Source organism: Mastigoproctus giganteus, chromosome 12 (assembly GCF_048544385.1).
Source record: "Mastigoproctus giganteus isolate SK-2022 chromosome 12, ASM4854438v1, whole genome shotgun sequence".
NCBI classification, from domain to species: Eukaryota; Metazoa; Arthropoda; class Arachnida; order Uropygi; family Thelyphonidae; genus Mastigoproctus; species Mastigoproctus giganteus.
In genome coordinates, this window is record NC_143586.1 from 52413801 (window position 1) to 52426619 (window position 12819).

General features: G+C 37.4%; 1 protein-coding gene across 3 annotated transcripts in view; it reads left to right on the top strand.

Moving 5' to 3' along the window:
- Nucleotides 1–12819, top strand: part of LOC150077059 (serrate RNA effector molecule homolog B-like) — a 218337-nt gene that overhangs the window by 97650 nt on the left and 107868 nt on the right. For all 3 annotated transcript variants that reach the window (XM_090386175.1, XM_090386177.1, XM_090386176.1), the window contains exons 9-10: nt 385–427; nt 10352–10540. In XM_090386175.1, coding sequence (XP_090242301.1) covers nt 385–427; nt 10352–10540 — 232 coding nt within the window. The remainder of the gene's footprint in view (nt 1–384; nt 428–10351; nt 10541–12819) is intronic.

Genomic DNA, 12819 nt, shown 5'->3' on the forward strand with positions numbered 1-12819 from the left:
CTTATACTTAACATACCATTTGCATGATTTATGTAAGCCCTGCCCCCAGAATCCTTTTATTATATCAAATTATAAGGGAGTTTCTCTTTTCTACCTTTCATTAACAGAACGAAGCCCTGCTTAATTTTATGTTGTGAAGCACTGAAAATCCATGATTTTTTGCTCACCTGATTGTTCTTCTTAGAAGTTACAATTCTAGATAGTAGAATTGTACTTTCCAAGAATAAATAGCTTTGAAAAAAAAACTGGTAATAATGTGATGCAATAATCGAGATGCCTTAGTAGTAGGGGTGAAACTAATTTACATTGGAAATACACATTAAAACACATTTTATTATGGTTAATGGGTGAGCATATTTCAAAATTTGTTCTTTGGTATTTCAGGGAGGATAAAAAAATATCTGAAAGATTAAAAGAGCCAGCAAAAGTAAGTACATTTTAACATCAAAAGTTGCCATTATATAAGTGGAAGTTTTTATAAAATTGTTGATATAATATTATATGATACTGATGATTTCACCAGCATCCTTATCACCCATACTGCTGGCAAAGCCATCCATCCCACCGCAACAAAATCCTCTATTCACATTTCTCACATTTCTGTGTTTATTAGTATCCTGATAAAAGGTGTGAAGAATACTAAAAATATCTAGATCATCCAAGTGTGAACTGATATGTATATAGCTGCCAACTATCTGGATTTATGATAGAAAGTCTGTCTTTTTTTGTTCAATTTGATCCTTCTCCATCTCAGCATCATCGTATAGTATAGCATAATAAAGAGTTTCTTTTCTGTCTTTTTCTTTTCACAAAAAAAATAATAAATAAATAAATTCAACTACATTAAAATTGGATTTTTATTTATTTTATTTTTTTATGAATTTCTGCTTATTTTTGTTAATAAAATTGACCATCAGGTACGCTGTAGTGGTCTACACTGCAAAATAAAATGAATCATAATAGTTTCAATGTGTGGTGTGAAGCTGATCAGCAATGTCTTTTGGTAAGTTGCTCAAGAAATACAACATAAAATTTCAGAAGATATATGCACAAGATCTTCTATTTATTGAAAGTCTGAAAAAGGTAACACATTTTCCTTGTGTAGCGTATGTAAATGTGAATGTGATCAATCTTAAGTGGTAGAAAACGTGCTGTAATCAAACATTTGCAAACAACTAAGCATAACAATAGCATTCATTTCATAGAAAGAAATGCAAACAGTCTGCTGCATTTCGTGGTGGGGATGATGCCATACATGCCGAATGCATCTTTCGTCATAGAACCTAATCTTCCACTGATCATGCAGACACATTATTCAGAAATGTTTCCAGATAGCAAAACAGAAAAAAAAAATGTGGTGGTAGAACAAAACAACAGTCCTTTTTAATGAAATTGCATGGATAGGGAAAGAAGTGATAATGATAGCTCTGAAAAATGGGCCATTTTTGATCATTACACATGACAATAATCACACTGGTTCCAAGCTACTTTCTGTTGAGCATATGGGATTTCAAAACATTTTCTGCCACTTAGTGTTGATAATGCGCCTGTTACAGTACGCCTTAAAACTGAAGTATCAAGTGTATTAAAAGAGGAAATTGAGCAATGGTAGTTATAAGCTGCCCTTGTCATCTTATTAATTTGTGTTCTGAAAAGGGAGCTGCACAATTTTCTGTGAAAATGGATGAATACTTGGTGCAAATTTACTATTATCTAGCAAGATGTACTAAAACAAAAGAGGTTTATTTAAACAGTTTTAACTGATGCATGCCACTGAAATAAAAAAAAATTCTAAGCATGTGTTTACTTGCTTCCGCTTTGGTTTAGATGAGTAACTAGACTGGTAGAACAGTGGCAACCTTTGATAAGCTGTTTAAAAAAGAGGTTAGAAGTGATCATAAAAGCAACATAGCACTTTTGTGAAGCTCTTGCAGTTAGCACAGAACATATGAGCACCATCCTCCCATAATAGATGGAAAAGACCTGGGTTTGAATCCATTCGGTGATGCAAGGAATTTTTATGGGCTTTATTCGTATGGCTGAGTTCATTAGGCAAAGGTTGCATGGATTTTTCTCGCAAAAACTTGGGTTTTCATCCAGCAAGCAAACAAATCGGCTACAGAATATGCACTGTTTTTCTAGACATATAAAATATATTTGTAAAAATTGTGCATCAGCAACTTAGACCAAAATATGGTCTAAGTTGCTGATGTGCCTAAAACCTGAGACTAGAATAATAGTAACTGTTCAGTTACCAAGTTGAAAAATACAACAAGCATTCACTAGTAGTGAGTGGCACTGACTCATTTCAAATCTAGTGACTCATTCAAATCAATTCAGTCTACAGTTCAGAAGTCCTTTTTCTTGAGTCCAAAATTTTTGAAATACAAATTAATGAACTCAAGAAAAAGAATTTCTGAATTGCAGACTTCTGGTAAAAGCAATCCTAAACATGATGAGCAAGCTAGTGGCATATTATCCTCAGTCTTTCAGAATGCCTGTTTACGTATCTCTCATTATTAACTCTCACATAGCAGCTCTGATTTTGCCTTTCAGTTCTTTAGTGGTATGCAGATTATTCCCATTGATATTGGCCTTTAGGAATCTGCACAGGAAATAATTGCAGGGATTCACATCCACCAGGTGTGGTAGCCAAGACAGTCCAGTCCCATATTGTCCAGGTTATCAATTGGAGATGATCTTATCATTTCAATGATAAGATCATCTCCAATTGATCTTATCATTAAAATGTTCTTTCAGGAAATGAAGAACTGCATTTACATGTTCACTTGATGATTTCACCTGATGAAATTGTATGCTACACCATGCATTTTTCAGGGAAAAAAGCAGCCTTTATAACTTCATGGTGAGGGGGGGCACTTCACTATTCTGTGAATGCATATTTTGTTTATTTCTGCAGCCACTGAGGAAGTGCATTTCATCTCATCACTGAACCATACATGATGAATAACTGTTGCATTCTTTTTTTAGAGATAGTGAAGAAATGACTCTGAAGGCCAACCACCTTTCTTTGCCAATGTCAATCAGGGATTGCTGTATATGCATTTTGTAAGGAAACAGTTTTAAGTCTTCTTAAACAATACTTAAATACTTCAATACCTCAGGCATCCCTGGACTTCTTTTTTGCCAATTATGCACTTTTTATTATATCACAGAATAAGACCGTTCAAACTTCTCTAACCTTGAAATTTTTCATCCCTCTTTTTGAATTGAGATGTATTTGCACATCTCCAGTTCATAGGGACCTCCCCTGAATCCAGAGATATTCTCATAACTATGGCTAACAGTTTACTTATTACTTTATGTTTAACTTCAACAATTTCTCTTCCATTTTACCCTCAGAATCATTTAGTTTTGGGGCACTCTTTAAGAAAAAGAATGCAAAATTTCCTTGTATTCTTTTTCTTAAAGTTGGTGGCCACTCCACTGCCACCTGACACAAGGGGAAGTCAGAATGGAAAGAGACAGTGGTCTTAACCAATTGTGATTAAAATATCTTACTTTTGAAAATTTTACAAAACATATGACCATGTGAATATATTGCTAGGGCCCTTTCCTGGGCCCTGAAGGGGCTCATGCAAGTGAGAGGCCCTGAAGCTTTAGCTTCATTAGCTTCACAGTAAATCTTCACTGTAAATTAGCTTCACAGTAATTCTTTACGAAGCTCTGGTTAGAGCTTCGTAAAGTTGTTACTCTGTATCTCACTTGAGTGTATCGTGTTAATTGCAATTTTTGCGTTCCATGTTCTTTGTTATTGATTGCTTATTTTCTTACTGTTTTAAATTTTATGACCAAAAAAAATGTCAGTGAACAGAAATATCAATTAGTTACACCAGCGTTTTCCAAACTGGGAGCCACGGATCCAGGTTTGGGAAAAGGGTCCATAGATCTCAGTGGTTTGGGAACCACTGAGTTCCACTATTAATTAAGCTACACTGATGAGCCAAACCATTATGACCAGTGAGTTGTTATGCAAATCGAAGCAACTGCAGGTGAACTACGGCGCAGATTGGGACACAGTATAAAAAAACACCTTATACTTAGCTCTGTTAATCAGTTTTACTCTTGTTCTTCAGATGGGAAAGGCAGCAGACTTAAGCGAGTTAGACAAAGGCCAAATTGTAATGGCCAGATGACTGGATCAGAGCATATCCGAAGCAGCATGGCTGGTGGGGTGCTCACGGTCAACCGTGGTTAGTACCTACTGAAAGTAGTCTGAGGAGGGAAAACCCACGAAGCACTGGCGAGGTGTTGGATGACCACGGTTCATCAATGCTCGAGGTGAGCGAGGGCTCTCCCGGATGGTACGTGGCAACAGAAGAGCGACTGTGGCACAACTCACCAGTAATTGGAATGCTGGTGATGGGAGTAATGTGTCACAACACACAGTACATCGAATCCTGCTGAAAATGGGGCTGAGTAGCCACAGGCCACTCCGAGTGCCCATGCTAACCACGGTTCACTGGCTACAGCACCTACAATGGGCATGTGAGCATCAAAACTGGACCTTGATTGATTGGATGAAGGTCGTCTAGTCCGACGAATCACGTTTCCTGTTGCACCATGTGGACAGCTGAGTACGTGTGTGTGTCGTTTACGTGGGGAAGTGATGGCTTCTGGATGCACCGTGGGATGAAAACAAGCTGGTGGCAGCAGTGTCACACTTTGGGCAATGGTCTTCTGGGATAACCTGGGTTCAGTCATCCATATACGGGCACTCTGACATCTACCACCTACCTAAACATTATTGCTGACCAGATACACCCTTTCATGGCAACGGTCTTCCCCTCTAGCGATGGTGTCTTTCAGCAGGATAATGCACCATGCCACACCACCCAGATTGTTTGAGATTGGTTCGCGAAACATGAGGAAGTGTTGCACTTTCCCTTCACAGCCAAAAGGCCTGGGGTTGACAGATAAGAGGTATTAAATAACATAAGACATTAAAGAACAAAACAAGATGAAATTAAATGATATAGGAGATTTACATTACATAATAAGGTGACGAGAAATGGCATTAAACAAATTACATTACAAATTAAATTATAATACAAAAATTACTAAATCTTACTATGAGATTTAGAATATTAAGCTTAAATACCCAAATGACAACTGATACACATACGATTTACATACACTATTGTCCTCACAGTTCATGGGAGTGAGCAGTGCCAGGCTCATTTCCCTGTTATGTTCATTCGTTAATACACAAGGTTCTCCAAGTGATGTGAAGGGTATGCTATCTTTGGATGTGAAGAAAGAAGACTTTTCCTTGTGCACACTGTCTGGACCAACGTTGAGTATTCTTTACTGGGAGCAACCAAGGCAATTTCACTTCTGTCTAGACAGTTGCAATTGGATGTAACACTTTGTCAAAGGATGGTGGCAGCATGTCTCCAGGGGTCACCGATCCCAGTTTTAGTTAAGCAGTTTGATTTGCAGATGCAGCTGACAGTTCGCAGTCTCTGTGGAGTGTGTGGGGCCAAGTATCCCACGTCTATATCATCGGTTGACAGCAAATTTCTGAAGGTCTGCATCGATGTCCTGGATTCGTTCCGAGCATCTGGTATGGTAGGAAATGATCTGATGAGTGGAGGCGTGAATGAAGAGGGCAAATAGTTGGGGTGGCTCTGAGCTGGACAGGTGGAATCCTCCAGCCACAGAGATCCCAGAATGAAGGAGACGTGATCATACCGGTCAACATTTTTACTGTGATTACCAGTCTTTTTTTTTTTACTTCGAGGAAAGAGGGCATCGTAGGGATTGCCAGGGCCATTTCGTAAGATGGTTGAAGGACAGTGTATACTTTAATAAAATTTGTGATAAGTGTGATGAAATTGCTCTGCATTAATCTTTTTGTGCATAAGTTGGTTTCAGGACTTATTATGTCTGGACTTAAATTGTTTTTGAGGAATATGAAATTTGTGGAAATTGAAAAACTATGTACATAAATAAATAATTATATAAATATATTTTTATATATATTATATGTAATTATTATATATTATATAATTAAATAATTTGCTTATTCACGTAAACTCTGATCACATAAACTCTCTCGAAACTACTGCAACAGGATCTAGAAAATTTGGGCAGATGGGCTGAGAAGTGGCAACTGAAGTTTAACATTGACAAATGCTAAGTATTGCATATCGATAGAAGTAACCCCAGAGAAATGTACCAACTATGTGGTGTTACACTTAAGGTGGTAGAAAATGAAAAAGACATGGGAGTAATTGTGCAGTCAGATATGAAGTTTTCTGAGCAATGCAGACAGGCTGCCAGGGCAGATCATGGGGTTTTGTCAATGATATACAAGAATTTTGCTAGCAGGGAAAAGGAGGTGATTGTCCCTCTTTATAAGGCAATGGTCAGGCTACACCTTGAGTACTGTGTACAGGTCTGGAAGCCTCATTTTAGAAAGGATGTAGATTTGCTTGAGCGTGTACAGAGAAGGGCAACAAGATTGGTGAGGGAAATAAAGGGATCCTCTTAACAAGAGAGGCTTAAGTTCTGCAAATTGCAGGCATCTGCGTGGTGATCTGATTGAGGTGTATAAGGCCTTGAATGGGTTGAGCACACTGAATTCTGATGGAATTCTTCCACTTGTTTAGATTATGAACCTAAAGGGGCATAAATTCAAATTGAGGAAAGACAGATGTAGAATAGATGTGCGGAAATTTGCCTTTAGCCAGGATGGTTAATTGCTGGAACAAACTTCCATCTGTCGTTGTTGGAAGTTGATAGGTTAAATAAATTTAAGGAGGAACTGGACAAACATTTAGAGGGAATTATTTTGTATATATATATATATATATTTTTTTTTGGCTGATGCTACATAAGCTCATACACTTGCTTTCTTGCATCACGTGCCACTACTACTACCTCCCCCCCTTCTATATGGCAGTTGATTGGCATCTAGATCTTGAACAAATTTTTTGAGACATTATCATTACCATATACTTCTTTTTCATTTGGTAAATTTCAGTTACCCCTTTTCCCAACTTGGAATAAAATTTATAGTTTTCTCTTTGTTCCATCACTTGGCACAATGATAATGCCTTGAACAACACAATTCTAAGACTACTGCATATGCTTTTGACTTGTGGTTTGCAAAAGACCTTAAAGAAGAAAGCCACGTAGGTCAGCTTTGATGGCACATTGTGTCATGGTCCTAGTGCTTTGACATGCATGTAATGAACTCAGTCCTGGAACTTAAGAATCCAAAAGAATTTTGAGATGGGTATTTACCAAATACAAGGTCTCGTCAAACCTTGTATTTGTTAAAACTCATTCTAGAAATTAACATAAAGCATGCTAAAGACTTCAGACCAGCAACCATTGGCTGCTCATTACTAAAAATTTTCAAAAAGTAATTTACTCATCTACATTCTATCACATGTAAATTGCAGCACCCAGAAGGACTGAGTGGATTTGGGTGAAAATTTGCATGGGCATCAGCTATTGGGATATTGTTCACTTCTAATTGTAATAACTTCTAGTCCCTTCTTGATTCATAACATCATTTAGAATTATCACTAGCTAGACCACTAGTACTAAAGTTTAAAAACATTCCTTATGTGAATGTTAATGCAAAATATTTATTTCACTTATCAGCAACACATTCAAGATCATTAATACTGTTAATCATCAATATCAAGTGGACTAATAATATAGTTGATTTTTCATTTACTGCTACCATTAGCAAAAAATTCTCTGCTAGGATTCTTTGTACCTTTATTATAGGTTAACTTTTATTTACTGTAGAATTAAGGGTCTTCTGATAATTTATAATTGCCTTGTGCATCATTCTGATTAAAGTTGATACCAGAACTTAAACATGTTCTTTTGACATTCATAACTTGCAAAATACTTTTTTTTTTTTTTTTTTTTTTTATCAATTTAAAAATTTAGCAGCATCCAGAATAACTTGACATTTCCGATTTCATCTGTATTTGTTAAAATTACCATTTGGATCAACTGAAAAGAACTTAAATGTCTAAAATCATTGTAATCACCCTTGTATAAGCAAAAACATTCTTTCCCTTGATAGATTTTTTTCTTTAACATGTTAACTGCCATGAGACTGACAGCTGTGTCTAGCTCTTTGTGGTTTTACATGCCTTTACATGCCTTTACATTTTACATGCACAGCAGGCTCAAATGTGCCTGCTGTGCCACAGCAGGCACATTTGAGCTTTTGTGAGATGCTTTCCTCTGTATCATACAAATGTTTTAATAAGTGGGCTGGGGACATCATCAGTGCAGCATATATAGTGACAGCTTGAGTAGTGCCTGTTACTTGATCAGTTAATTCCTTCCCTTTCCCCTTGCAGTGGGGAAAGAGAAGGACCTCAGAGTTTTAACAGAGGTGTGGCAGGAATGATCCAGAGAGGGACATGCAACCACACAATGTGCCAAGATGGGGAGACCACCACTGATTGACAGTCTTGGTGAATGGTGGTTGGTACATGCTGTCCAAGACAACAGACTGCAACCAGGGCACGTGAAGAAACATTTTACGAGTACACCATCCAGCAGATGCTCTTGTGGATAGGCCTACAGAGTAAGCAGCCTGTTCGTTTGTCTGTGTTGAACAACCACCATCAACACCTCTGCCTACACTAGACACAGAGCACTGTTCCTGGACGTTCGATGACTGGAAAGCTATAGCCTGGTGTGGTGAATCAAGGTTCCAGCTTCATTATGCTGATAGATGGGTTTGTATTTGACAACCAGCAGAGCAGTTGCATGTTATACCATCTTCCATCACTTAGCAATTTCATATCAGCTAGAGAAATAATTGTGTAAAAAAATAAAAATAAATAAAAAAAAAGTAATAGTAAACAAGCATTAAGAAACGCATGGTATTTATCTCATGAGCAGAAGTTATATTTTTTACAATTGGACCTCGTGACGTGTGTAGCATGTCTCAAAAAAAAATCATAACTAAAATCAATTTTCTCATTTTTGTCAAACATTCATAGCTCCACTTATCAATTTTAACTTGAACATTATGGTGGTTAATGTGTAAAAATTCCCCCACATTAATATACTATAGTCACCATTTTTCAGTGGTTCCTTATTTGAAGATTATTAATATCTGATGAATTCTTGCATGCTGATATTGAATTCTTACATACTGATATTAATAAATGTCCTGCTGCTAGTGAGGGACCAACTTAAAAAAAATTAAAAAGTAAAGGTTCCCTCTAATGAGGCCCCTCTACACGCTGTTCCTGACCACAAGCATTCTTGCGCCTCCATAGCCAGGTGGGCAGGAGCAGCAGTGCATAGCACACGCTTCTTGATTAGACTGGGTTCGAGCCCGTGACCACCAAATACGGAGGATGCGGAAAGGTCAGGGAATGACCACCGCATATCCCCGGAGAAATATGGCCTTAGTTGCTAATGCTCCTAAAAACCAAATAACAACAACAACGAGCCTTCTTGTTAACCAACAAATTTAAGTTGCAGTGATGCGAAGTCTCTATGATGCCAACCAGGACAGCTAATAGTCTTCTTGCAAGATGTTATGTGGAAGGCCTCAGATAGATCTTTGAGAGACAGTTTTCATGTTTCATAATTGATTCTACAGTCTGCTTACAACTCTGCAGATCACATTCAGCCACATGATCACTTTGGCTTGATATACCCTTCTGCTAATCTCTCTGTTGCTATCCCTCACCCTCAAAGAATCACCACTGGACAGTTGGTATAACCACTGTCCTCCCCCACATCAGGTGAAAAAAAACCTAGTTCAAATCCTGTCAGATGCACAGAAGTTTTATGGGCCTTTTTCACAAACTGGCTGAGTTAGTATCTCAGGCAAGGTTAGCATCGTTGTTTCTCCCAGAAACCTCAGAGAATCATTCAGACTATGTCTTTGCATCATTTTCACAATGAAGACTAACTTGAAATCAAAGTAAAAATGATAAATAGGACCAAGGTTCCAAAAACAAGCAGTTTGCACACAGCCTGTTTGCATGTTGTAAAATTGTGTGCATTGTGTGCACATATTTTTTATGGTTTCAGAGAGAAATTGTTTTGTTTGATAAATAAATATGTAGTTCTATTTTTATTTGTATTTAAAAGTATATTCATCTTTTTGTGTATGTTCCTTACCTTTTGAGCACCTATGTTCTGGTCTTTCATCAGGCACTCAGTGACTGCTATTAGCAAACAAATGTCTCCCTCTGAATAATGTCATGTCTAAGTTAGCAGCTAAGTAGCATTTAGAAGAAAAGCTTTCTTTTAAATATGATATTTCAGCCAGTATCATTATTAACTTGAGAAATTCAACTTTATTTCTTTATTTTTATTTCTGAAGTCTCAAGAACCTGAATCTGGAATGGCTGGAAAACGTGATTTGAGCCGGCGTATACAGTCAGTAAGTGGTTTAGTATCCCATAAAGACATTGTTCGATCAGATATTAAAATAGTTACACGAATCATCCAGATTTTGGATTCAGAAGAAAGTGTTTGGACCAGTGATGAAAGAGAAGAAACAAAGGATAAGGTTAGTATTTTATTGTATTTATCATTTCAAAATTAAGTTGATCTGTTGAACATAACATAATTAAAAATGCTCACAAAGTCAGGACATTGATCCATAGTTAATTTAAATTAAAACTTGTTTCATTATTACAATACAAATAAAAACTTCACACATGGGAGTGAGTTGTATTCTAGGCAGTCTGCCTTATATAATTTATTTTTGGTTGGGTCTGTGTGTCACTATTGATGGGTCTGTGTGTCACTATGTATGTCACTATGTATGTCACTATTGAAAAGATTACCCAGGTGGTTTAAAGTAAAATTTCAGTGTTATTTAATTTTTTAAAAAAAAAATATAGTAGGACTTCAATTAGCTGAGGTGAATGAATAATAGAAACCTAGTCTTTTCACCATTGCTATTATAGAGGTTTCAATTTATTTATTATTGACAATATTTATTACGTACAGTAATTGCAATAAAAAGTATGTACATAGTAATGTTAAATTGTTTTTATTAAACAAAATAGAGTATCTATATATGAACGTGTGTGCATGTGCGTATATACATGTAGATACTTTCAGGATTAGTTTTCAGAACCTGAAAACAATGAAAAAGTTTATAACGTGCTCAAAATCAATTTGTTCCAACAATTATCCACCTTACCTTTTAAAGATTGTGCTCAAAATGATCACCTTGCACTTGAATACACACCCGAACAAGCCTTGTCATGGATTTCTTGATATGTTTGAAAATGTCACCCCTTCATTTGCTAACATCCTTGTTCTGCACATTGGCAAAGCATTTCAGCGTTGTCAGTAGATGTTATGTAAATGATAAATTTCAAATGACTCCACAGGTAAAAATCAAGTGGATTCAGGTCTGAGGAGCAAGCAGGCCACATGATGGAGCCTCCAGAGCCTATTCATTTATTGGCGAAATACTTATCCAATTAATTGCTGGCTACTTGATTAAATGAGGTGGAGCTACATCATGTATAAACTACATATAGCATCACACATCAAGAGAAACTTTATCTAATAAATAACATAAATCATTCCTTAAAAAATTGGAACAGGATTCTGTGGTTAACCCAGTAGTGGTGGAAGGATAGCTGACAGGTGCGGTTTGGTTTGGTTTTTTTTTTTTTTTTAGGAGCATTATCAACTAAGGCCATATTGCTTCGGGGATATGCAGTGGTCATTCCCTGAACTTTCCGCATCCTCCATATTTGGTGGGTACGGGCTCGAACCCCAGTCTAATCAAGAAGCGTGTGCTATGCACTGCTGCTCCTGGCTATGGAGGCACTGCTACGGTGCCTTTGCAAAATAATGATCCTGCACTAACCATTAATTGATGATTAAAAATTTGAAATTTTTCTACCTTCCTCAGTATGGGAAAGCTTAATTACAATTGTGACTTTTTGTGGTTTGTCATAGCGTAATTGCAAACGAGAACCTGTTGAATTTCATGGGACCCGAGGTGTTAATATCTCTCCCCCCCACCCCCGAAAGTGGTTTGGGACAAATAGGGCCCAATTTTGGTTGGTTTTTTTTGGAGAAAGATCAGACTGTAAATAAAGAATTTTAATAGGGTTATAAAACAAACAAGTTTTGTTTTATAACCCCTGGTACCACCATGCTGTGACGGGACTAATTGTATGTCTATCATTGCTGCAATTAAAGATTCTATTAAAGTTAGGTAATATGCGTAGTGTGTTGCATTTCAGACATGGTTAGGCGCCTCCGTAGCCAGGTGGGCAGGAGCAGCAGTACGTAGCACACACTTCTTGATTAGACCGGGGTTCGAGCCCGTGACCACCAAATACGGGGGATGCGGAAAGGTCTGGGAATGACCACCGCATATCCCCGAGCAATATGGCTTTAGTTGCCAATGCTCCTAAAATCCAAATAACAAACAAATAACATCTAAATAGGATTGAGATCAGATCAATGTTGTGCCAGAGAAGATGGTGGAATTCCATGTCATGTTCTCCAAACCATTCGTGCACAATTCTGGTGTGATGCACTGTTGCGTTGTCATCTACAAAGTGGCCATCACCTTCAAGATAAAAGTGTAACATTGCAGGATGCAGTAGGTCTGATACAAAATTCAGGTACTCCCTGGATGACATTTGATCTTCCATCAGTATCAATAGACCAAGTCCCTGCCAAAAATCATTCCCCATACCATGATACCACCTCTGATATTTGGGTTATCTTAACAAAGCAAGTAGGATCCATCTTTGTGAGATTCTCGCCACTGCCTACCTGCCACTGCAAACCATGTCTCTGCCTACCATC